General features: G+C 44.2%; 2 protein-coding genes across 2 annotated transcripts; both read right to left on the reverse strand.

Moving 5' to 3' along the window:
* Positions 1-1,347: 1,347 nt before the first annotated feature.
* On the reverse strand, positions 1,348-2,022 carry LOC147966712 (uncharacterized). The gene has a single exon (XM_087530926.1). It carries the CDS (start codon positions 2,020-2,022, stop codon positions 1,348-1,350), a length of 675 nt encoding a protein of 224 aa, XP_087387052.1.
* A 3,158-nt stretch (positions 2,023-5,180) lies between these two features.
* LOC147966713 (uncharacterized) lies at positions 5,181-23,726 on the reverse strand. Its single transcript, XM_087530928.1, has 3 exons — positions 23,523-23,726; positions 7,163-7,355; positions 5,181-6,760 (listed from the first exon to the last, which is right to left on the reverse strand). Exons 1-3 carry the CDS (start codon positions 23,724-23,726, stop codon positions 5,181-5,183), a joined length of 1,977 nt encoding a protein of 658 aa, XP_087387054.1.
* Positions 23,727-24,904: the final 1,178 nt, after the last annotated feature.

Genomic DNA, 24,904 nt, shown 5'->3' on the forward strand with positions numbered 1-24,904 from the left:
AAGTTTGCAGACAGCAGTCACGTAGGTTGGTGTGAGGAAATCTCTTTTCTTACCAGTATACATATCACAAACCTGAGATGTAGCCCAAATTATCGAACTTTCTCGCAAATGATAGCTACAAACATAGAAATGGTGTAAATCCCTAGACCGAGATCGACCCACGTGCCAGTGATGTAGCTACTACACAAGCTAAAAAAAGAATGCTATGAGAGTTAAGAAGAAACTCATTGGGATGTTTGGCGAGCAACCGAAATGAGTGCCAATGATGTGAAAAAGGCAATCGTGTTGCTGCAGTGAAAGAGCAGGTACTTTGTGGGGAATTTGACGCGCATAACTGAGGTACCATTCTCAAGCATTTGGTGTATGTCATTATTCAGGGTTTTTGTTTGGGAACAGTTGACATCTCCCGTTTGAATTATGATATTCTTTCTCTGATTCCTAAAGTGAAAGAGAGCTGATTCTATTCATTAGTTTAGACCTATTGTGCTTATTAATAATCTCTCAAAATCCCCCCCCCCCCTCCCAAAGCTTTTTCCTCTGGTGTTTCTCCTATGGCTCATTGAGTTATTGCTCTGACCCAATCTTCTTTTATCAAGGGGTGTTATTCTGGATGGTATTGTTAGCTTGCACGAGATTAATAACTCTATTATTCTGAAGCTTGATTTTGAGAAGGCCTATGACTATGCCCGTTGGTCTTTTCTCCGTCATGTTTTGCTCCCTAGAGGCTTTGATGGAGTTTACGTTATTCGGATTATGCAGCTAGTTTCTGATGGCCATATTGTTGTTATGTTAATGGTGACGTTTGTCCTTTTTTTTGCTAATGGTCTTGGCCTAAGGCAACGGGATCCTATTTCTTCCCCATTGTTCAATTTTGTGGCTGCCGTGCTCTCCTGCATCCTTGATCGTGCTTCGGCCGCTGGCCATATTACCCCTGTTATCTTTGATCTCAGTCCCTCAGGGTGTCTCCCACTTGCAATATGCACCCAGAGACCGGAGACTCCCACACCTCCACACATTGAATAGAGCACCACACACAAAATATGAAATAAAAGAGCAGCCTCAGTGCATGTAGCTCCCGCTTGCGCAGGATCTGAGAAAATATTAATGAATATTTACAAGACTCAGTGGTTTCCACACTTACAAATAGAAACATGGTACCATTGATTGATTGCGTCAGGTGTATCAATAACACATCGTGTATCGTTGTGTATTTCACCAGGGCGCACACGCTCGCACACACACACACACACACACACACACACACACACACACACACACACAATTTGCCTTAAGGGAGGTTGTCGTAATATTTCCCCTTTTTCTTTTCCTTCTATTATGTTCTCACCACTAATTCTTCGTAAGCATAATGTACGAAATGATACATAGAAACATAATTGTGGCATAAGCTGCTCCAGCGAGGCTGACCCACGTGCCGGTGATGAAGCTAATCCCCAAGCTCACAAAACAAAATGCTACAAGGATTACCAGAACACGGTTTTTCATGGTAATTGGCTCCTTGTGATATATGTTTTTCGCGAGCATCCCAATGATCATCAATGATGAGAAGAAAGCGGTGGTGTTGCTAAAGTGAAAGATCGCAAACCTTATGGGAAATTTATCATGCATAATTGAGGTACCAGCAACGACCTTGTTGGTATTGTCATCGGCGGCCCAGAAGCCACCAGGCGGGGCAAGGCCCGCGGTGAAGGTGATGGTGGCAGCTAGTGAAGTCAGGAGCAATACCCACGAACGAAAATCCTCCTGCTTCTTTTCAGCACCACTGACGGGCACTATATTATGGAGGCCATCCACAGCAATCGCCGCCAGCTGTCCGTCGCTGGAGGGGATGAAAAGCACCGGCATGCCATTGGCACCTTTTATTATCTTCAACAGCTCATCAATCGACATGTGTGGACGATGGTCAATATTGATCTCTTGTTGCCGAGGCTGCGGCGAATCTCCAACTAAATCATGTCCTGGTGATATTGCCAGTGTGTTTGTTGTGACATCTGCTTCCGGCATATTCTCTGCAACAAGCATCAGTTGATCAGTTTTTGAGGGGAACCAACAATGTTCACGAAGTCAGGCCATACAACGATGGGCCAATGGCTATCTTTTGGTCGGACTTTGAGACTAGAGCCTTCGGCGACTCTTGTTTCATGTTGTAAAATACGGTTGAAGTGACGATTCTGACTAGCCCAATTACTACTCAGTTGTAAGATGTAAATCCAAATTTCGGCATATTCATATGGATAATCGCAAAAGAAATATTTTTCACTGGTTCATATATTTAAACAAGCAATCCTTTTTTGGCGGGAAATTTGAACAAGCATTTTTTGGTTTTTTTCGAAAAGGGGGAACTCTCCGGCCTCTGCATCAGAAAGATGCATACGACCACACAAGCATTTTTTGTATGTGCAATGCATATTTTAGACAGGTTTCTACCTACACCAGTATGCCCAGGGCCGTCTCCAGGAATTCGGGGCCCCGGTGCGAAATGCAAAATGAGGCCCTAAAATTTCTAGAATAGACAATTTATTTATAGAAAAAATATGAATGAATTCCAACATTGCATAAATGATAGGCTTATCAAGGTAATAATGGAAAAAAAACAACCCTGAAGCAACTATCTTGGAAATCTTTGTGTGTGACAACTTGATTACAGGCCCGGCCGGTAGATTAAGGAGCAGGCCCGGCCGGTAGTGCCAAAGACTAGCTGAGGAAGCCCAGTTACGTGCTAGGTCTGAAGAAAGGGCCCAAAACGAAAAACAATATACTAAGGTATTGGCCCAAATCGGGGGCCCCTGAAATTTGGGGGCCCTGTACGGGCGCACAGCCTGCACAGGCCCCTGGACGGCCCTGAGTATGCCAACTATTTTTCTCTAAAGAAAACCTACATGAGTAGTGCGCTCTTTTGTCTCATGGGCTAGAATTGTCAAAAATAAAATTTAAATGTAAAAATAAATCTCACATGCATGCAAAAAAAAAAAACTGACAGTCGTGTGCTAATCTGCACGGCCTATCCTAGCAAGCTCATCACTTTGCAGAATTCTTAGCTCGCGCAGCATGGGCGATGAATCATCAGCTAACCTGTCTATCGCACACACGTACACCACTGGGTTACCCCTCCTCTCCATTGGCAAAAAAAAGAGAGACCGATTCATATTACTTGTCTTATACTTCATCCGTCACAAAATAAGTGTCTTAACTTTAATACAACTTAAAACGGAGAAAGTATTTATCTAGATACGGAAGTACTCGGTTACTGGATTACCTTACCTGGGTGAGATTAGCGTAGTCCGTAGCCCTGCCACAGCAATGTCACGAGTCTCGGTCTGGTCAGGCCCCTCCCAGGTGCTTTAAATTTGATCCTCAGCTGCACCCTCAAGATCCTAGTGACAATGGCAACAAGACGGTCACTGCGTGCCCTCTAGCCACGGCGGACGGCGATAACGAGGCCAAACAAGGTCCGAAACTAGGGTAGCACATCGATCGGTCCGGTTTTGTTTGCAGTACTATGTATGTGTATGTTTCGTTGGATGGTAGGCAGAATACGCTTGATATGCTTTTGGACGAACGTAGCTCCCAAGGGGCTACCTCGCTGGCTGCAGATGCTATACCCAGATCGATCTGCTGCAGACTGCAGCTCAACAAGAAAGGTTGTTGCCATAGTAACTGTACCTTCAGAACCGGCCGGCAATATATATTTTTACTCCATCGTACCAATCAAGGGTATCAATGATAGAAGGATGAGCTCCACGAGCACAGCAAAGCAGATATTGAAGCACATAGTCTTGCCAGGGCCGCGACATCACGCTTAGTTTCTGTCACCTCCTGTCTCCTGAGACCGCTTATGTAAGCATGAACTTTCTTGGTTAATAAAAAAGCAAGCTTACACTCAAAGGATAAGACCCTACTTGTCAGCGAGTCGTCGCACACCCGAATTGAATTTTTGTTGTAAAAAAGTCAAATATTTTTTAAACTTTTGGGCAACGAACATGGTCTAGCATAATACTCACGTTTAAAGTTTCCGGACAAAATGATTAATGCCAGACTCCGAGCAAAATACAACAGATTCAATACTATATAAATGCAACTATTCATGGTTTTATTTTCGCAGGTCACTATTCATGATTTTTGTAGGTTCAATTTCATTTTTTTTCCGCTCAGAACGCGGCATACCTCATTTTATCCCGAAACTTTAAACGTGAATATTGTGTTAGACTATGTTTGTCGCAAAGAAGTTTCATTTTAAAACTATTTTTTGAATATTTTTTTCTTAAACGGATCTGCATAGAGCTGTAGACCCATGTCCCAAAAATCCAAACGATACTTGTCAGCACATATATTCACACATGCTCTTAATAATAATAGACCTTCAATGTTTAAAACCTACTAAAATCACCACCCATGACCTCCTCTGTCTCCACCAAAATACATTCTCTGGTTTATATAACTTTATTCTATAATTTTTTGTACAATCTTAATAACATTTTCTGTGGTATGAAGCCTTGCCTTTAAGTGCGAGAAGTGTCACTTCATGAAAAAGGGTATTGTTTTGGATACATGATTTCAACTAGAGGTATAGAAGTTGGTAGATCTAACATAATCTATTGAGAAAATATAAGTTATTAGAAGTGTCCTTGACCACGCTGGTTTTATATAAGATTCATTAAAGATTTATCTAAAATTGCTAGACGCTTCACACATTATTTACAAAAAGGATATTCCTTTCTTTGCTATGGTAGTTGTGTAGAAGACTTTGACATTTCGAAGAAAACTCTAACTACTGCTCCTATAATTCAATGCTGATGAGAATTAGCCGTTGAAAATTAGATGCCTCTTTCCTGCAAAAAAAAGAAAAGAAAACTAGATGTCCCTAAGACCCAAATGGATTTCCACGGGATTATCCACTACATTTATTTTGAATTAGTGACACGAAAATGTATCCAATTAATGCAAAGTAAGTGTTGGAAGATTTGATAACTCTCTGGAAATGACATAATACTAGTTTTTTCCTAACGAATAATTCTTTTTTTTGAAAGATCCAGCACTGCTGGCTTTTCATTGATTAAGCAGGGAGCATGCGGAAAAAAAATTCATGATCAAGTGATCATGGTGGGGGTTACAGAGTTGGCGCCACTAGAGGGGTCGCCATTTGCCTAAAAATTGAACAGAGATCAGCCTGGGTCACCAAGTGGTGTTTCCAGGCATTTGGCTCCGGCGAGCCTCCAGGAATCCATGTCTTGCCTGATTGCTGCAAGGATTTCAGCACTCTGACGTTGGCGATCTCTGAAGGTTCTTGCATTCCTCTCCAGCCATATATGCCAGGCCACCAGCATCATTGTAGACTGCACCCTTTTCCTGTTTGCCGTTCCTGCTGCGCGCATGGCTCGTCTGAACCGTTGCTTTGACGATCCCGGAGGCCCGTTTGGAGTGGCTAAGATACTGGTGCACCCCGGGAGGGAGGCAACCTTTCGCCAAATTTCCTGAGACAGTGGGCACTCCCAGAGCAGATGAACTGATGATTCAAGGCTTCGCATGCACAGCCGACAGAAGTAGCCATTTACCCATCCCCTCCTCTGCAATCTGTCGTTGCACCATAGCCTATCCTGGAGCAGCAGCCAACAAAAGAACTTCACCTTGGCAGGGGCCCAAACTTCCCATAGGAGAGCCTTGTTGTCCGTCTGTTGTGTCTCCGCGAATTGGACCTTGTATGCCGAGCCTGCTGAGTATTTCCCGGAGGCGTCAAAAATCCATCTGATGGTGTCTTGGGTCCCTGCTTGCAACATCGTGTTTGCACCCGCAATGACTCGCCACATGAGAAGGAAGCTTGTAGCGATGTCGTCGTAGCCTCGATGTCGCATATCCTGAATCCATGAGTCATTATGCAGCACAGCCGCCACTGTTTTCTGTTTTCCTCTCGATCTTTTGAACAGGTCGGGGAACAAGGCGGCCAACGGTGGCGAGGTGAGCCAGGTGGAGCTCCAAAAAGAGGCCGTCTTCCCGTCGCCGAGGGTCACCGTTGTGGCAGCAGCAAACAGAGCCATGTCTTGCTGATCGCATGGCAGCTCAGTGCCTGCCCACGGGCGTTCTTGGTGGTGCCAGGCAAGCCATAGCCAGCGCAACCGGAGGGCTCTGGAGAATTTGCTCAAGTTGTGGATTCCCAATCCCCCTTTTTCCGTTGGCGAGCAAACCGTCATCCAGTTGACCTTGCATTTTCCTCCGGCGAGGTCATCATCCTGTGCCCAGAGAAAGCGCCGCCTTGCTTTGTCAACTTCCTTGAAGAATTTTTTCGGCGCTCGCAACACGGACAGGGCAAAAGTGGGGATTGCCGTGAGAACACAGCGGACTAACACCCTTCTTCCAGCAATTGATATTAACTTGCCCTTCCAGCCGGCCAGCCTAGCTCTTATCCTATCAAGTACAAACTGCAGATGCACAAGTCGTAGTCGTCCCAGCCTGATTGGAAGACCAAGGTATGTTATTGGGAAAGGCCTGATTTGCCCTCCAAAACTCTGCAGAATGAGATCCAGGTCCAGCTCATCGCATCTGATGGGGCTTATTGAGGATTTTGCTTGGTTGAGGTGCAGGCCAGAGGCGTCACCGAACAGCTTGAGGAGTTGTAGCAGCTTGTCAATTTCCTCCTGGTCTGGGTTTGCAAATATTATTGCATCATCTGCATATAGACTGACTCTGAGCTTTACATCTCTGCCCGTGACGAATAATTCTAGTTTTGTGCTGCTGACTTGTGAGGATCCTGCAAGAACTAGAAGAGTATCCTAGTAGTAAATTTATGTATTAACGTTGATGAGGTGATATATACTGCAGAGGATTGATGATTAAACAAGCAAAGGAAAAAAGGGACACGACATGTAAGGAAGCGGTGGAGATCTCTATTTATTCATATATGCTCAAAGTAAAGTACCCGACCATGTCTACTAAGAACGCCGATTGAACAACAGAAATGTGATGCTACTGGCTAAGTGGGCCAAATTTTTGTTCTCTGAGTTCTCTTTCTCCATGAGATTCTTCTTGACTCCGTGAAAGAACGCTGTATCACACCTTAGGGGCTCATCAGAGGCCTCCCGTAACTTTGGATATATGAGTCCAGCATCTCATCCTGCTCGGAGATCATCGATGGCGCCCACCGTGAACTCACCCATACGTTGGTAATATTGGATGCAAGTGTTGAGCTCTTGTATTAGGTCGCTCATGATATGCACCGTGGATGTCACACTGTGCACAGTTCGTTGAGCGGCGGCGATGAGCAGCCCGCGCTCATGATATGCTTTGAAAGTAGCATTTTCGGAGCATTGATTTTGTTTTTTTGTCACGCCTTCCACGAATGTAATCTGAAGATGAAATTTTGCAAGCAGTTAGAACATTTGTCAAAGTTTATCAAAAAAAAATCAGAATTTTTTGAACATTCTTAAAATGTTTTTCGATTTTACTGTTCACCCGAGCTCATTTGAGCTCGGGTGTAGATACTCCACGTCCCTTGCATGCCATCTTTTATCCTACCCTCCTGTGACAGCGGGGTCCATAAAGAAACTAACAGTCACAACCTTTAAGGACAAGGTAACACAAAACCACAAGTCTAGTGGTCTTTATCCAGTTTTGCTAAGGCACATTTAGATATGCCATAAGTATTAGGAAACATTGCCTTCCGGTCGACCCGCCGAATCTTCGGCCACTCTCGCGGGTGTCGCGTGATCCACACGGGATCTGCCACTTTGTCTTGTGCCATGCTGGCCGCCGTCGCTGTGGGCCCCGCGCTGCTTACCTCCCCCAACCTTATCTCCTCCCAGCCTCACCTTCCTCTATGTGACGCATCATTTTCACTCCCCTTCCATTCTTTTTTCTTCTCCGGCGAGGCGGGCTAGGAGGCCCTGGATATGGGCGCTGCTTTTTTCGCATAGCTTGGTTTGCTTCGCAGACCGGCTAAGGAGGGGAGGCGCTGCTGCAGGGGGAAGACAGAGGGGAGGGACATCGGCTTGGCCTGCCAGGAGCTTGCGACCCAAGGGTCCGGCGATGCTTGAACCAGAGTTGATATATGTTGGAACCAGCGATCATGGTTGCTACAACCAACAGCTGCCAGCGGTGGAGACAGGAGAGACCCCGGTGCTGCAACGCGATTTTTTTACTAGAACCAGAGTCAAAGATGATGGAACCAAAGAAAATGGTTGCTGCAAGAAACAATTGTCGGCGACAAAGACGACAGGCTCTGGTGCTGCATAGAAAAGGCCATGGTTTTGCTGTTTTGTACTGGGTCATGGCCTGGTGGATACATCGCACAACAATACGAGGAGATCCGTCAGGAGGCCAAACGGCACGGCACAGCAATGCCCAGGGCAACATCGAAGTGCGCGCTGAACACAACGGGCATGAGCACCAATGACACCGGGTGCTGGGTGGGCATGAACTTAATAACATGACTTGAACAATGTTGTAACTTCGGGATATCCATGCACCTCCTCTGTAAACTAATATAAGAGCGTTTATATCACTAAAATAGCAATCTAAACATTTTTATAATAGTTTACGGAGGGAGTGTAACTGAACGACGAACGTAGTGGCCCCACGTTTACAAAGAACATGAATCGGATGTTCACCTTCAAATCGCACAGCAATACGTACAAAAACATGGATGGTGCCCTTAATCTACTATCTCTTTTCCTTGCTGGGTTTATTTGTGTAGTTAATCATGCTAGAAGTTATAGCACACGCTTCCGTGATCTTTCGACACTCATAAGCTACCAACGTTGCAGAGGATTGAGTGTCTTGAGAAGCTCTAGTAGCAAAGTATGTTGAGGACAGAATCTTGAAGACTTGGACCAACCCCCGCGTCGTCTCCTCCGAGGCGACTCGGGGGCCAACCCTAGCCGCCACCACCTAGTCCCCCCGCCCCCTCCCTCCGCCGCCACCAGAGGTGGCCATCGGCGCGGCCGGTCGGCACCGCCCATGATGGGGGCGGCGGGGACCTCGACTGCTCCGCCCTGCGTGGAGAGCCTTGGCTTCCGGGGCGGCGGCCAACGGCGTGGCCTGTGCGGCAGGCAGTGTTGGGTTTCATAGTAATTTCAGAAAATTTCCTACGCACACGGAAGATCATGGTGATGCATAGCAACAAGAGGGGGAGTATGATCTACATACCTAGTAGATCGACAACGGAAGCGTTTGGTTGATGTAGTCGTATGTCTCCACGATCCGACCGATCAAGCACCGAAACTACGGCACCTCCGAGTCCTAGCAGACGTTCAGCTCGATGACGATCCCCGGACTCCGATCCAGCAAAGTGTCGGGGAAGAGTTCCGTCAGCACGACGGCGTGGTGACGATCTTGATGTACTACTGCTGCAGGGCTTCGCCTAAGCACCGCTACAATATTATCGAGGACTATGGTGGCTGGGGGCGCCGCACACGGCTAAGGAATAGATCACGTGGATCAACTTGTGTGTCTATGGGGTGCCCCTTGCCTCAGTATATAAAGGATGGAGGAGGAGGAGGCCGGCCAAGGCTTGGTGCGGCCAGGATGTGGAGTCCTACTAGGACTCCAAGTCCTAGTAGGAGTCCACCAAGAGGGGAGGAAGGGAGAAGGAAGTGGAGGAGAAGGAAAGGTGGCCGGCCCCCCTTTCCCTAGTCCAATTCGGACCAGAGGGGAGGGGGGCGCAGCAGCCCCTTGGCCCTTTCTCCTCTTCCCACTAAAGCCCATCAAGGCCCATTGCTTCTCCCGTAACTACCCGGTACTCCGAAAAATACCCGAATCACTCGGAACCTTTCCGATGTCCGAATATAGTCGTCCAATATATCGATCTTTACGTCTCGACCATTTCGAGACTCCTCGTCATGTCCCCGATCTCATCCGGGACTCTGAACTCCTTCGGTACATCAAAACTCATAAACTCATAATATAACTGTCATCGAAACCTTAAGCGTGCGGACCCTACGGGTTCGAGAACAATGTAGACATGACCGAGACACGTCTCCGGTCAATAACCAATAGCGGGACCTGGATGCCCATATTGGCTCCTACATATTCTACGAAGATCTTTATCGGTCAGACCGCATAACAACATACGTTGTTCCCTTTGTCATCGGTATGTTACTTGCCCGGGATTTGATCGTCGGTATCCAATACCTAGTTCAATCTCGTTACCGGCAAGTCTCTTTACTCGTTCCGTAATACATCATCTCGCAACTAACTCATTAGTTGCAATGCTTGCAAGGCTTAAGTGATGTGCATTACCGAGAGGGCCCAGAGATACCTCTCCGACAATCGGAGTGACAAATCCTAATCTCGAAATACGCCAACCCAACATTTACCTTTGGAGACACCTGTAGAGCTCCTTTATAATCACCCATTTACGTTGTGACGTTTGGTAGCACACAAAGTGTTCCTCCGGCAAACGGGAGTTGCATAATCTCATAGTCATAGGAACATGTATAAGTCATGAAGAAAGCAATAGCAACATACTAAACGATCGGGTGCTAAGCTAATGGAATGGGTCATGTCAATCAGATCATTCACCTAATGATGTGATCCCGTTAATCAAATAACAACTCTTTGTCTATGGTTAGGAAACATAACCATCTTTGATTAACGAGCTAGTCAAGTAGAGGCATACTAGTGACACTCTGTTTGTCTATGTATTCACACATGTATTATGTTTCCGGTTAATACAATTATAGCATGAATAATAAACATTTATCATGAAATAAGGAAATAAATAATAACTTTATTATTGCCTCTAGGGCATATTTCCTTCAGTCTCCCACTTGCACTAGAGTCAATAATCTAGATCACATCACCATGTGATTAACTTCGATAGTTCACATCATCATGTGATTAACACCCATAGTTCACATCGCCATATGACCAATACCCAAAGGGTTTACTAGATTCAGTAATCTAGTTCACATTGCTATGTGATTAACACCCAAAGAGTACTAAGGTGTGATCATGTTTTGCTTGTGAGAGAATCTTAGTCAACGGGTCTGCCACATTCAGATCCGCATGTATTTTGCAAATTTCTATGTCAACAATGCTCTGCTTGGAGCTACTCTAGCTAATTTCTCCCACTTTCAATATGTATCTAGACCGAGACTTAGATTCTTCTAGATCAGTGTCAAAAACTTGCATCGACGTAACCCTTTACGACGAACCTTTTTTGTCACGTCCATAATCGAGAAACATATCCTTATTTCACTAAGGATAATTCTGACCGCTGTCCAGTGATCCACTCCTAGATCACTATTGTACTCCCTTGCCAAATCAGTGCAGGGTATACAATAGATCTGGTACACAGCATGACATACTTTATAGAACCTATGGCCAAGGCATAGGGAATGACTTTCATTCTCTTTCTATCTTCTGCCGTGGTCGGGCTTTGAGTCTTACTCAACTTCACACCTTGTAATACAGGCAAGAACTCTTTTTTTGACTGCTCCATTTTGAATTACTTCAAAATCTTGTCAAGGTATGTACTCATTGGAAAAACTTATCAAGCGTCTTGATATATCTCTATAGATCTTGAAGCTCAATATGTAAGCAGCTTCACCGAAGTCTTTCTTTGAAAAACTCCTTTCAAACACTCCTTTATGCTTTACAGAATAATTCTATATTATTTCCGATCAACAATATGTCATTCACATATACTTATCAGAAATGCCGTAGTGCTCCCACTCACTTTCTTGCAAATACAGGCTTCACCGCAAGTCTGTATAAAACTATATGCTTTGATCAACTCATCAAAGCGTATATTCCAACTCCGAGATGTTTGCACCAGTTCATAGATGGATCGCTGGAGCTTGCACATTTGTTAGTACCTTTCGGATTGACAAAACCTTCTAGTTGCATCATATACAACTCTTCTTCAATAGATCCATTAAGGAATTCAGTTTTGTTTATCCATTTGCCAGATTTCATAAAATGCGGCAATTGCTAACATGATTCGGACAGACTTAAGTATAGATACGAGTGAGAATCTCTCATCGTAGTCAACACCTTGAACTTGTCGAAAAACCTTTTGCGACAATTCTAGCTTTGTAGATAATAACACTACTATCAGCGTCCGTCTTCCTCTTGAAGATCCATTTATTTTTATGGCTTGCCGATCATCGGGCAAATCCATCAAAGTCCATACTTTGTTCTCATACATGGATCATATCTCAGATTTCATGGCCTCAAACCATTTCGCGGAATCTGGGCTCATCATCGCTTCCTCATAGTTCGCAAGTTCGTCATGGTCTAGTAACATGACTTTCAGAACAGGATTACCGTACCACCCTGGTGCGGATCTTACTCTGGTTTACCTACGAGATTCGGTAGTAACTTGATCTGAAGTTACATGATCATCATCATTATCTTCCTCACTAATTGGTGTAGTAGTCACAAGAACAGATTTCTATGATGAACTACTTTCCAATAAGGGAGAAGGTACAATTACCTTATCAAGTTTTCTACTTTCCTCCCACTCACTTCTTTCGAGAGAAACTCCTTCTCTAGAAAGTTTCCGAATTTAGCAACAAAAGTCTTGCCTTCGGATCTGTGATAGAAGGTGTATCCAATAGTTTCCTTTGGATATCCTATGAAGACACATTTCTCCGATTTGGGTTTGAGCTTATCAGGTTGAAACTTTTTCACATAAGCATTGCAACCTCAAACTTTAAGAAACAACAGCTTAGGTTTCTTGCCAAACCATAGTTCATACGGTGTCGTCTCAACGGATTTAGATGGTGCCCTATTTAACGTGAATGCAGCTGTCTCTAATGCATAACCCCAAAACGATAGTGGTAGATCGGTAAGAGACATCATAGATCGCACCATATCTAATAAAGTACGGTTATGACGTTCGGATACACCATTACATTGTGGTGTTCCATGTGGCGTGAGTAGTGAAACTATTTCACATTGTTTTTAACTGAAAGCCAAACTCGTAACTCAAATACTCTTCTCTACGATCAGATCGTAGAAACTTTATTTTCTTGTTACGATGATTTTTCACTTCACTCTGAAATTCTTTGAACTTTTCAAATGTTTCAGACTTATGTTTCATCAAGTAGATATACTCATATCTGCTCAAATCATCTGTGAAGATCGGAAAATAATGATACCTGTCGCGAGCCTCAATATTCATCGGACCACATACATCAGTATGTATGATTTCCAACAAATCTGTTGCTCGCTCCATTGTTCCGAAGAACGGAGTCTTAGTCATCTTGCCCATGAGGCATGGTTCGCAAGCATCAACTGATTCATAATCAAGTGATTCCAAAAGCCCATCAGCATGGAGTTTCTTCATGTGCTTTACACCAATATGACCTAAACGGCAGTGCCACAAATAAGTTGCACTATCATTATTAACTTTGCATATTTTGGTTTCAATATTATGATTATGTGTATCACTATGATCGAGATCCAACGAACTATTTTCATTGGGTGTGTAACCATATGAGGTTTTATTCATGTAAACAGAACAACTATTTATTCTCTTACTTAAATGAATAACCGTATTACAATAAACATGATCAAATCATATTCATGCTCAACGCAAACACCAAATAACACTTATTTAGGTTCAACACTAATCCCAAAATTATAGGGAGTGTGCGATGATGATCATATCAATCTTGGAACCACTTCCAACACACATCGTCACTTCATCCTTAACTAGTCTCTGTTTATTCTACAACTCCCGTTTCGAGTTACTAAACTTAGCAACTGAACTAGTATCAAATACTGAGGGGTTGCTATAAACACTTGCAAAGTACACATCAATAACATGTATATCAAATATACTTATGTTCACTTTGCCATCCTTCTTATCCGCCAATCACTTGGGGTAGTTCCGCTTCTAGTGACCAGTCCCTTTGCAGTAGAAGCACTTAGTCTCAGGCTTAGGACCAGACTTGGGCTTCTTCACTTGAGCAGCAACTTGCTTGCCATTCTTCTTGAAGTTCCCCTTCTTCCCTTTGCCTTTTTCTTGAAACTAGTGGTCTTGTTAACCATCAACACTTGATGTTTTTCTTGATTTCTACCTTCGTCGATTTCAGCATCACGAAGAGCTTGGAAATTATTTTTGTCATCCCTTGCATATTATAGTTCATCACGAAGTTCTACTAACTTGGTGATGGTGACTAGAGAATTCTGTCAATCACTATCTTATCTGGAAGATTAACTCCCACTTGATTCAAGCGATTGTAGTACTCAGACAATCTGGGCACATGCTCACTAGTTGAGCGATTCTCCTCCATATTTTAGCTATAGAACTTGTTGGAGACTTCATATCTCTCAACTCAGGTATTTGCTTGAAATATTAACTTCAACTCCTGGAACATCTCATATGCTCCATGACGTTCAAAACGTCTTTGAAGTCCCGATTCTAAGCCATTAAGAATGGTGCACTAGACTATCAAATAGTCATCATATTGAGCTAGCCAAACGTTCATAACGTCTGCATCTGCTCCTGCAATACGTCTGTCACCTAGCGGTGCATCAAGGACATAATTCTTCTGTGCAGCAACGAGGATAAACCTCAGATTACGGATCCAATCCGCATCATTGCTACTAACATCTTTCAACACAATTTTCTCTAGGAACATATCAAAATAAACACAGGGAAGCAACAATGCGAGCTATTGATCTACAAAATAATTTGCAAAATACTACCAGGACTAAGTTCATGATAAATTTAAGTTCAATTTAATCATATTACTTAAGAACTCCCACTTAGATAGACATCCCTCTAATCCTCTAAGTGATCACGTGATCCAAATCAACTAAACCATGTCCGATCATCACGTGAGATAGAGTAGTTTCATTGGTGAACATCACTATGTTGATCATATCTACTATATGATTCACGCTCGACCTTTCGGTCTCCGTGTTCCGAGGCCATATCTGTATATGCTTGGCTCGTCAAGTATAACCTGAGTATTCCGTGTGCAACTGTTTTGCACCCGTTGTATTTGAACGTAGAACCTATCACACCCGATCATCACGTGGTGTCTCAGCACGAAGAACTTTCGCAACGGTGCATACTTAGGGAGAACACTTCTTGATAATTAGTGAGAGATCATCTTATAATGCTACCGTCAATCAAAGCAAGATAAGATGCACAAAAGATAAACATCATATGCAATCAAAATATGTGACATGATATGGCCATCATCATCTTGCGCCTTTGATCTCCATCTCCAAAGTACTGTCATGATCTCTATTGTCACCGGCATGACACCATGATCTCCATCATCTTGATCTATATCAATGTGTCGTCACATGGTCGTCTCGCCAACTATTGCTCTTGCAACTATTGCTATGGCATAGCGATAAAGAAAAGCAATTATTTGGCGCTTGCATCTTATGCAATAAAGAGACAACCATAAGGCTTTTGCCAGTTGCCGATAACTTTAACAAAACATGATCATCTCATACAACAACTTATATCTCATCACGTTTGACCATATCACATCACAACATGCCCTGCAAAAACAAGTTAGACGTCCTCTACTTTGTTGTTGCAAGTTTTACGTGGCTGCTACGGGCTTAAGCAAGAACCAATCTTACCTACGCATCAAAACCACAACGATAGTTTGTCAAGTTGGTGCTGTTTTAACCTTCGCAAGGTCCGGGCGTAGCCACACTCGGTTCAACTAAAGTTGGAGAAACTGTCACCCGCTAGCCACCTTTGTGCAAAGCACGTCGGGAGAACCGGTCTCGCGTAAGCGTACGCGTAATGTCGGTCCGGGCCGCTTCATCCAACAATACCGCCGAACCAAAGTATGACATGCTGGTAAGCAGTATGACTTATATCGCCCACAACTCACTTGTGTTCTACTCGTGCATATAACATTAACATATAAAACCTGGCTCTGATTCCACTGTTGGGTTTCGTAGTAATTTCAGAAAATTTCCTACGCACACGCAAGATCATGGTGATGCATAGCAACGAGAGGGGGAGTATGATCTACATACCTAGTAGATCGACAACGGAAGCGTTTGGTTGATGTAGTCGTACGTCTCCACGATCCGACCGATCAAGCACCGAAACTACGGCACCTCCGAGTTCTAGCACACGTTCAGCTCGATGACGATCCCCGGACTCCGATCCAGCAAAGTGTCGGGGAAGAGTTCCGTCAGCACGACGGCGTGGTGACGATCTTGATGTACTACTGCTGCAGGGCTTCGCCTAAGCACCGCTACAATATTATCGAGGACTATGGTGGCTGGGGGCGCCGCACACGGCTAAGGAATAGATCACATGGATCAACTTGTGTGTCTATGGGGTGCCCCTTGCCTCAGTATATAAAGGATTGAGGAGGAGGAGGCCGGCCAAGGCTTGGTGCGGCCAGGATGTGGAGTCCTACTAGGACTCCAAGTCCTAGTAGGAGTCCACCAAGAGGGGAGGAAGGGAGAAGGAAGTGGAGGAGAAGGAAAGGTGGCCGGCCCCCCTTTCCCTAGTCCAATTCGGACCAGAGGGGAGGGGGGCGCAGCAGCCCCTTGGCCCTTTCTCCTCTTCCCACTAAAGCCCATCAAGGCCCATTGCTTCTCCCGTAACTACCCGGTACTCCGAAAAATACCCGAATCACTCGGAACCTTTCCGATGTCCGAATATAGTCGTCCAATATATCGATCTTTACGTCTCGACCATTTCGAGACTCCTCGTCATGTCCCCGATCTCATCCGGGACTCTGAACTCCTTCGGTACATCAAAACTCATAAACTCATAATATAACTGTCATCGAAACCTTAAGCGTGCGGACCCTACGGGTTCGAGAACAATGTAGACATGACCGAGACACGTCTCCGGTCAATAACCAATAGCGGGACCTGGATGCCCATATTGGCTCCTACATATTCTACGAAGATCTTTATCGGTCAGACCGCATAACAACATACGTTGTTCCCTTTGTCATCGGTATGTTACTTGCCCGGGATTTGATCGTCGGTATCCAATACCTAGTTCAATCTCGTTACCGGCAAGTCTCTTTACTCGTTCCGCAATACATCATCTCGCAACTAACTCATTAGTTGCAATGCTTGCAAGGCTTAAGTGATGTGCATTACCGAGAGGGCCCAGAGATACCTCTCCGACAATCGGAGTGACAAATCCTAATCTCGAAATACGCCAACCCAACATTTACCTTTGGAGACACCTGTAGAGCTCCTTTATAATCACCCATTTACGTTGTGACGTTTGGTAGCACACAAAGTGTTCCTCCGGCAAACGGGAGTTGCATAATCTCATAGTCATAGGAACATGTATAAGTCATGAAGAAAGCAATAGCAACATACTAAACGATCGGGTGCTAAGCTAATGGAATGGGTCATGTCAATCAGATCATTCACCTAATGATGTGATCCCGTTAATCAAATAACAACTCTTTGTCTATGGTTAGGAAACATAACCATCTTTGATTAACGAGCTAGTCAAGTATAGGCATACTAGTGACACTCTGTTTGTCTATGTATTCACACATGTATTATGTTTCCGGTTCATACAATTATAGCATGAATAATAAACATTTATCATGAAATAAGGAAATAAATAATAACTTTATTATTGCCTCTAAGGCATATTTCCTTCAGGCAGCGCCGTAGGGTGCAGGTGGGCCGTCTCCCTAGTCACGCGGGTAGCGCAGAGGCGACGAGCGTCGGCGGCTGCAGGGGCCTCCCGCAGGATGGCTGTTCCTTGGAGAATCGTCGTCCTCAGTCTCGATCTGCTCTGATCCACGCCGTCCCCTGTCCCTGGTAGCTTTGGTCGCCGTTTTCGGATGGCGGGTGTGCGGATCTGGTGGTTGGGTGCGGATCCGGGAGAAACCCCTGGCGGGCGTGGGAGCCACAGCGAAGCCGCAGCCTTTGGGCGCCGTTCCCCTTGCTGAAGGCTTCGGTGAGCTTCCTGTACCTCCCACCCCACCCAACAGCTCAGGTGAAAACCCCAGTTCCTCAGTTCATGGCGACCACGGAACCCTGGTGGAGTGACCCTTTCTGAAGGCGTCGTCCGGGAAGTGCTCAAGTGGTGGTGGAGTTGGTGGTGTTTCGTGGGCGAATTGTATTGGTCTGATATCATCTTCGGCAGCCTGCTCTAGTCCAGGTGTGGAGGTCTCCAGCCGCTAGTGCGAGAGGATCGGGGTCCCTTTCTCGATGCCAGTGATATGCCTTGGGCTATAGAGACTCCTATCCTTAACCGATGCATGGTCCTGCATCCTTTTGGCCTTCTCCTGGTTTTCAGCGCCTTCGTTTCGACAACTCTCGTCTGGTGCTTTGCCTTGCTGCGGCCGGCGACGGTGATTGGGCGATCGGCTCTCCATTTCATGTGGGATGTTCCTGGTGCCTCTCCTTTGGCAGCTTGGGATCTTTGTTCTGGGTTCTAGGGTGAACCGCTCTGCCGGCCGCCGGTGCGGCACCCGTCGAGCCCGGGTGAAAGGTAGGGGCCCTTTGCGGCGCCGGAGCTAGATCACGTGTTGCCCATGTCTTCCTCGGATGTCAGTCAGTGACACAAAACATGCACGGTGGTGCCTTCCTCCGTAGCCTTTGTAGGTTTGCTGGTTTTTGGCGTAGCGGCGTTTGATGGCACTGTTCTTTGCCTTCAAGTTGTTCTACTGAGCACATTGTATCTTTTTTCCGCTCTATGTTTTTTTGTTGTAAATGGTAGTCCTGTAATCATGGTCGGTTGATGGCTTTGTTAATTCAAAGCCGGGCTCCTTTTGAGCCTTTGTTCTAAGAAAACGTTGCAGAGGTCGTAACAACATCCCCAAGTCTGACTGACATATGAGGAATCAACTTATTACAACTTCATGTAACAAAATACGAGTTACTAATGGGTACCAAAAGCTAGCTTCTCACGCAGTTGCAAATACAAACCAGGGTTCACCACAATTACCATTGACTCCATGAGGGCATTACTAAGTTTGCACGCAGGCTGTTCAGGATTTTTCTTTTGTTTCTTCTGCAACTCTTCTTCTTTGCCATAACTTACTCGTAGTACTAATCGAGGGATCCACAAAGCTTATAATACTCTTCCTTAATCTGATCCCACGTCATGTAGACAATGTTAAAAATGACAGACGTCAGTTGCGAGGTGGCGCTCATGTCAGTGTCTCACGTGCCCGTGACAAAGCTAGTTCCTAAGCTCACAAAACAAAGTACTACAAGGCATCTGAAAGGAACAGTCATGATCTTCTTGCTATACCTGTACCTGGCGAGTGACGCGATGATCATCAAGGACGTGAAGAAGCCGGTTTTGTTGCAGCACTGAAACCAGTAATGCCTTGTGCGAAATTTGTCTTGCATAATCGGGGTACCAGCCAGGGGGGAGCCAGCGCCCAGCCACCCCGGGCACTTGACCGGGCTCGTTGGATGTGAGACACTGTTGGTTATGAGACACTGTACATGCTTGATATACAATGGGCACATTTTACTCGTAGTTGTGGTTTACCTGGACACCTGGACACCCGTGCATTCACGGATTGATTTTTAAATGGTCCATACATGCACGTATGTGATAAATAATGGGCTAGCTTATTTTTTGGGGTAACAATGGGCTAGTTAATTTTTCTACTAAAAGTTCGACTAATATTTAAGTAATGGGCTAATTCATCTAATGGGCTAACTCCAGCCAAACACCACCTGATACCTACTCCCCCCGTCTCAAAATAAGTGTCTCAAGCTTAGTACAATTTTATATTAAAGTTAGTACAAAGTTGAGACGCTTATTTTGAAACAAAGGGAGTATTACTTAGACTCAAAACATCCTAATACCTAGTACTTTCTACTCCTCATATCTCTCAAATCTGATCTTGTGCATACCAAAAATATTAACTAGATTTAATTCGGGTGGCCATAAAATATCTGATGCATAAGAGAAAAAGTCACCAAACACCACAAAATCTATTTATTTGTTAAACATGATAATTTGATTTTTTGAAGTAAAATGTGAGGCGACTTGCTTCGAAAAGCATGATAACATACATCAAAAGAGTATTGGAGCTAAGATCTCTTCTGGTGAAATTATTACTATTTTTATTTTATTGACAATCATAGTTGCAGAATTAAGTTAACACAAACTTAATGATCACTAGTAGAAAAAGGGGCTTTCGTTCGGGCCTGGCCAGCCCATTAGTCCCGGTTCTTCCACGAACCGGGACCAATGGATGCATTCGTCCCGGTTCGTGAGCCCAGGGGGCCGGCCGGGGCCTCGTGGGCATTGGTCCCGGTTCGTATGGACCCATTTGTCCCGGTTCCAGGCACGAACCAGGACCAATGGGCCTCGCTCCTGGCCCACAAACATTGGTCCTGATTCTTGGCTCGAACTGGGACAGAAGGCTGGGCTTTAGTCCCGGTTCCAGCCATGAACCGGGACAAATGAGTTGCCTATATATACCCCGTCGCTGCAGCAAAGCACTCCACAATGCTCTGTTTTTTCTGGCCGGCGAGGAGAGGGCATTTGGGTGCTCTAGCTCACCTCCTATGCACACGAGGTGTTCGATGAAATGCCCAAGCCATGCTAGTTAAGCTTTCTCCTCTCGAAGCTCGACCTCCAAGCTCCATTTTTCCCGAGATTTGTCTAGGTTTAGCGGTCCGTCACGTCCCGTCCCCGTCCCCGTCTTCACCGCCGTCGATCGCCCGCGCCGATCTCGTCGCTTGCACCACTGTGGTGAGCCTCTTATCTTCTTCTGAAAGAAAAAAAATTCTTACTTTAGATAGATACTTGTCTAATTTTCTTATTTTTATTATTGCTTGTGCTTATATAGTGCGATGGTTTTGGTATCCGCCCCGTCGGCCCTCGTCCTGGCTATGATTCAGATGTGGTATATATTATCTTTTATAACTATTTGGTTCATTTATTGTTTATGACAATTATGCCCATCAAGTTGACATAGATTTTATTTATGTAGGAGGTAGTTGAACCGGAAATTCCAATGGATCCTATTGTCGAGAGGTTAAATTTAGTTGAAGAAGAAAACAATTACTTGAAGGAAAAAATAAAAAAATTGAGGAGGAGAAGATGATATTGGAGTTGCATGTTGCGGATGTCGTCGATGATCACAAGATCAAGATGGATGCAATGCGATTGAAGATGAGAAAGATTAGAAAATATGCCATTCATACCGAGGTTTGGTATCATTATGCCGTTGGATCAATTTTTACCTTGGTTGTGATTATAATCGCATTTATGGTTGCATTGAAAGGTTTCACATAGTTTCAATGTATGGTTTATAGATGCTCTGGAGAGCTATATGTTGTTCAATGAGAACTATGTATGTACTTTGTCTTTAATGTAATGATGAACTTCTATTAATTTGGTCACTTATCTATCCATGAGAGCTATATGTACTAAATTGATGATGTAGCTTTGAATGGTGCATTTTATACACGAAGTGCATCCAGTTTTTGCCGTAAGCCTCTCTACTTTCTTGCACATGCTATGTGGGTGAAATGATGATATCATGCCAACTTTCAACCTTTTCAGAGTTCATTTGTAGTGCTTTTCAATTTCAGGGTCTTATAGCTCAAAATAATCAGTAAATGCATGAAAAATAACAAATGAAGTCAGAAAGGGTTGAAAATTGATTATGTGGCTTTGAATGGTGCATTTTGAACACAGAAAAAGTATGGAGTTCAAATAAGTTCAAAAAAATGAGATCCCTTTGTAACAGACGAGTTTCCGTATGAAACCCTGATACTTCGAAAGAGATTGTGCATTTTGTACACGAAGTGCATCCAGTTTTTGCCGTAAGCCTCTCTACTTTCTTGCACATGCTATGTGGGTGAAATGATGATACCATGCCAACTTTCAACCTTTTCAGAGTTCATTTGTAGTGCTTTTCAATTTCAGGGTCTTATAGCTCAAAATAATCAATAAATACATGAAAAATAACAAATGAAGTCAGAAAGGGTTGAAAATTGATGATGGCTTTCAATGGTGCATTTTGAACACAGAAAAAGTATGGAGTTCAAATAAGTTCAAAAAAATGAAATCCCTTTGTAACAGACGAGTTTCCGTATGAAACCCTAATACTTCGAAAGAGATTGTGCATTTTTGTACACGAAGTGCATCCAGTTTTTGCCGTAAGCCTCTCTACTTTCTTGCACATGCTATGTGGGTGAAATGATGATACCATGCCAACTTTCAACCTTTTCAGAGTTCATTTGTAGTGCTTTTCAATTCAGAGTCTTATAGCTCAAAATAATCAGTAAATGCATGAAAAATAACAAATGAAACCAGAAAGGGTTGAAAATTGATGATGTGGCTTTGAATGGTGCATTTTGAACACAAAAAAAGTATGGAGTTCAAATAAGTTCAAAAAATGAAATCCCTTTGTAACAGATGAGTTCCCGTATAAAACTTTGATACTTCGAAAGAGATTGTGCATTTTGTACACGAAGTGCATCCAGTTTTTGCCGTAAGCCTCTCTACTTTCTTTCACATGCTATGTGGGTGAAATGATGATACCATGCCAATTTTTAACCTTTTCAAAGTTCATTTGTAGTACTTCTCAATTTGAGGGTCTTATAGTTCAAAATAATCAGTAAATGCATGAAAAATAATGAATTTCAGGGTCTTTCAGTAAAAAGAATTATCATAAAATAAAATAAATAAATAATTTGAAACGAAATAATATAAACTTTAATAAAATATATAAGTAGAAAAAAATAAAATAAAATAAAATAAAATAAAATTTAATAACATAAATAAATTTTATGAAACTAAAAATATCAAAGTATTTTCTGTTCAAAACATTATAAGCAACCTCTAAAATTTATGAAACTAAAATTATATAAAATTGATGCAACTAAAATTATCAAAGTATTTTCTGTTCAAAATCATTAAAAGCAAAAAGAATTTTCATAAAGAACTTTTTTTGTTAGAAAGTTTAATAGCAAAAATAATTATCATAAAATAAAATAAATAAGTAATTAGAAAAAAATAAAATAAAATAAATAAGTATTTTGTTGTAAGTAGAAACAAAACAAAAAAATAAAGCAAAAATTAAAATATAAAAATTTGCCACCTACTGGGCCAGCACAGCATGAATACGAAAAGAAACACATCAATGGGTCAGGATTCAGGCCCGTAGAAGGCCCAGTAGGCCCATCAGGCACAACAGTCGCAATTAGGCCCGTAAGCCTGCAATGTAGAGGAGCTCGAGAGGGGTGCAGCAGTGGGGCTTATAAACCACTGCGCGCCCCTCTCGACTAGTGATGTGGGACTAAACTCCCACCACCACCCGGCTGTGCAAGGCCTTTGGTCCCGGTTCGTGGCACAAACCGGGACTAAAGGGGTGCATTGGTTCCGGTTCGTGGCACCAACCGGAACCAATGCACCCCCTTTAGTCCCGGTTGGTGCCACCAACCAGGACCAAAGACCACCGCTTCCCGCCCTTTGGGCTGCTGAAAAGATGCCTTTGGTCCCGGTTGGTGGCACCAACCGGGACTAAAGGGGTGCATTGGTCCCGGTTGGTGCCATGAACCGGGACTAATGCTGAGTGTATATAAGCAACACTTAGCAGTTTTCCATTCACTTTGTTCCTTCGATCTCTCCTCTCCCCCGACGGCGCCGCGACCATATCGACGCCGCCAGGCTGCCGGACTGCGCCGGCCGTCACCTCCACGAGCACTGCCCCGACGCCCTCACCGACGCGCCGGACCTCCTCGCGCGCCCTTCTCCCCGTCGTCGCGCGCGTGCCCCCGAGCCTGCGGCGTCGCCCCCCAACCGCGGACCTCATCGCCGGCCGCCTCCAGCTAGCTCCACCGCCGGCCCCTAGTGAGCTTCTCCCTTTTCACATGGTTGATACGTCTCCGTCGTATCTACTTTTCCAAACACTTTTGCCCTTGTTTGGGACTCTAATTTGTATGATTTGAATGGAACTAACCCGGACTGACGCTGTTTTCAGCAGAATTACCATGATGTTGTTTTATGTGCAGAAAACAAATATTCTCGGAATGACCTGAAACTGAGGTCTTAGAAAAAAAATAAAAAATCCTCGCCAAATATGAAGACCAGGGGGCCCACACCCTTTCCACGAGGGTGGGGGGCGCGCCCCCTACCTCGTGGGCCCCCTGTTGACCCTCCGACACCAACTCCAACTCTATATATTTGCTTTCGGAGAGAAAAAATTAGAGAGAAGAAATCATCGCGTTTTACGATACGGAGCCGCCGCCAAGCTCTAAAACCTCTCGGGAGGGCTGATCTGGAGTCCATTCGGGGCTCCAGAGAGGGGGATTCGTCGCCGTCGTCATCATCAACCATCCTCCATCACCAATTTCATGATGCTCACCGCCGTGCGTGAGTAATTCCATCGTAGGCTTGCTGGACGGTGATGGGTTGGATGAGATTTATCATGTAATCGAGTTAGTTTTGTTAGGGTTTGATCCCTAGTATCCATTATGTTCTGAGATTGATGTTGCTATGAGTTTGCTATGCTTAATGCTTGTCACTAGGGCCCGAGTGCCATGATTTCAGATCTGAACCTATTATGTTTTCATGAATATATGTGAGTTCTAGATCCTATCTTGCAAGTCTATAGTCACCTACTATGTGTTATGATCCGGCAACCCCGAAGTGACAATAATCGGGACCACTCCCGGTGATGACCATAGTTTGAGGAGTTCATGTATTCACTATGTGCTAATGCTTTGTTCCGGTTCTCTATTAAAAGGATGCCTTAATACCCCTAAGTTTCCAATAGGACCCCGCTGCCATGGGAGGGTAGGACAAAACATGTCATGCAAGTTCTTTTCCATAAGCACGTATGAATATATACGGAATACATGCCTACATTACATTGATGAATTGGAGCTAGTTCTGTGTCACCCTATGTTATGACTGTTACATGATGAACCGCATCCGGCATAATTATCCATCGCTGATCCGGTGCCTACGAGTTTTCCATATACTGGTTCT

Source organism: Triticum urartu, chromosome 6A (assembly GCF_056163025.1).
Source record: "Triticum urartu cultivar PI428250 chromosome 6A, HENAU_Tu73, whole genome shotgun sequence".
NCBI classification, from domain to species: Eukaryota; Viridiplantae; Streptophyta; class Magnoliopsida; order Poales; family Poaceae; genus Triticum; species Triticum urartu.

What these genes read in the sequence shown, in the direction of transcription:
- LOC147966713 (XM_087530928.1), bottom strand. Translation starts at nt 23,726, where the DNA reads ATGAGGTCCGCGGTTGGGGGGCGACGCCGCAGGCTCGGGGGCACGCGC. An exon ending in GGAGAGATCGAAGGAACAAA is followed by an intron (nt 7,356 to 23,522) that starts GTGAATGGAAAA and finishes TTTCATCTTCAG; the next exon opens with ATTACATTCGTGGAAGGCGT. An exon ending in CCAATATTACCAACGTATGG is followed by an intron (nt 6,761 to 7,162) that starts GTGAGTTCACGG and finishes TAGTTCTTGCAG; the next exon opens with GATCCTCACAAGTCAGCAGC.
- LOC147966712 (XM_087530926.1), bottom strand. Translation starts at nt 2,022, where the DNA reads ATGCCGGAAGCAGATGTCACAACAAACACACTGGCAATATCACCAGGA.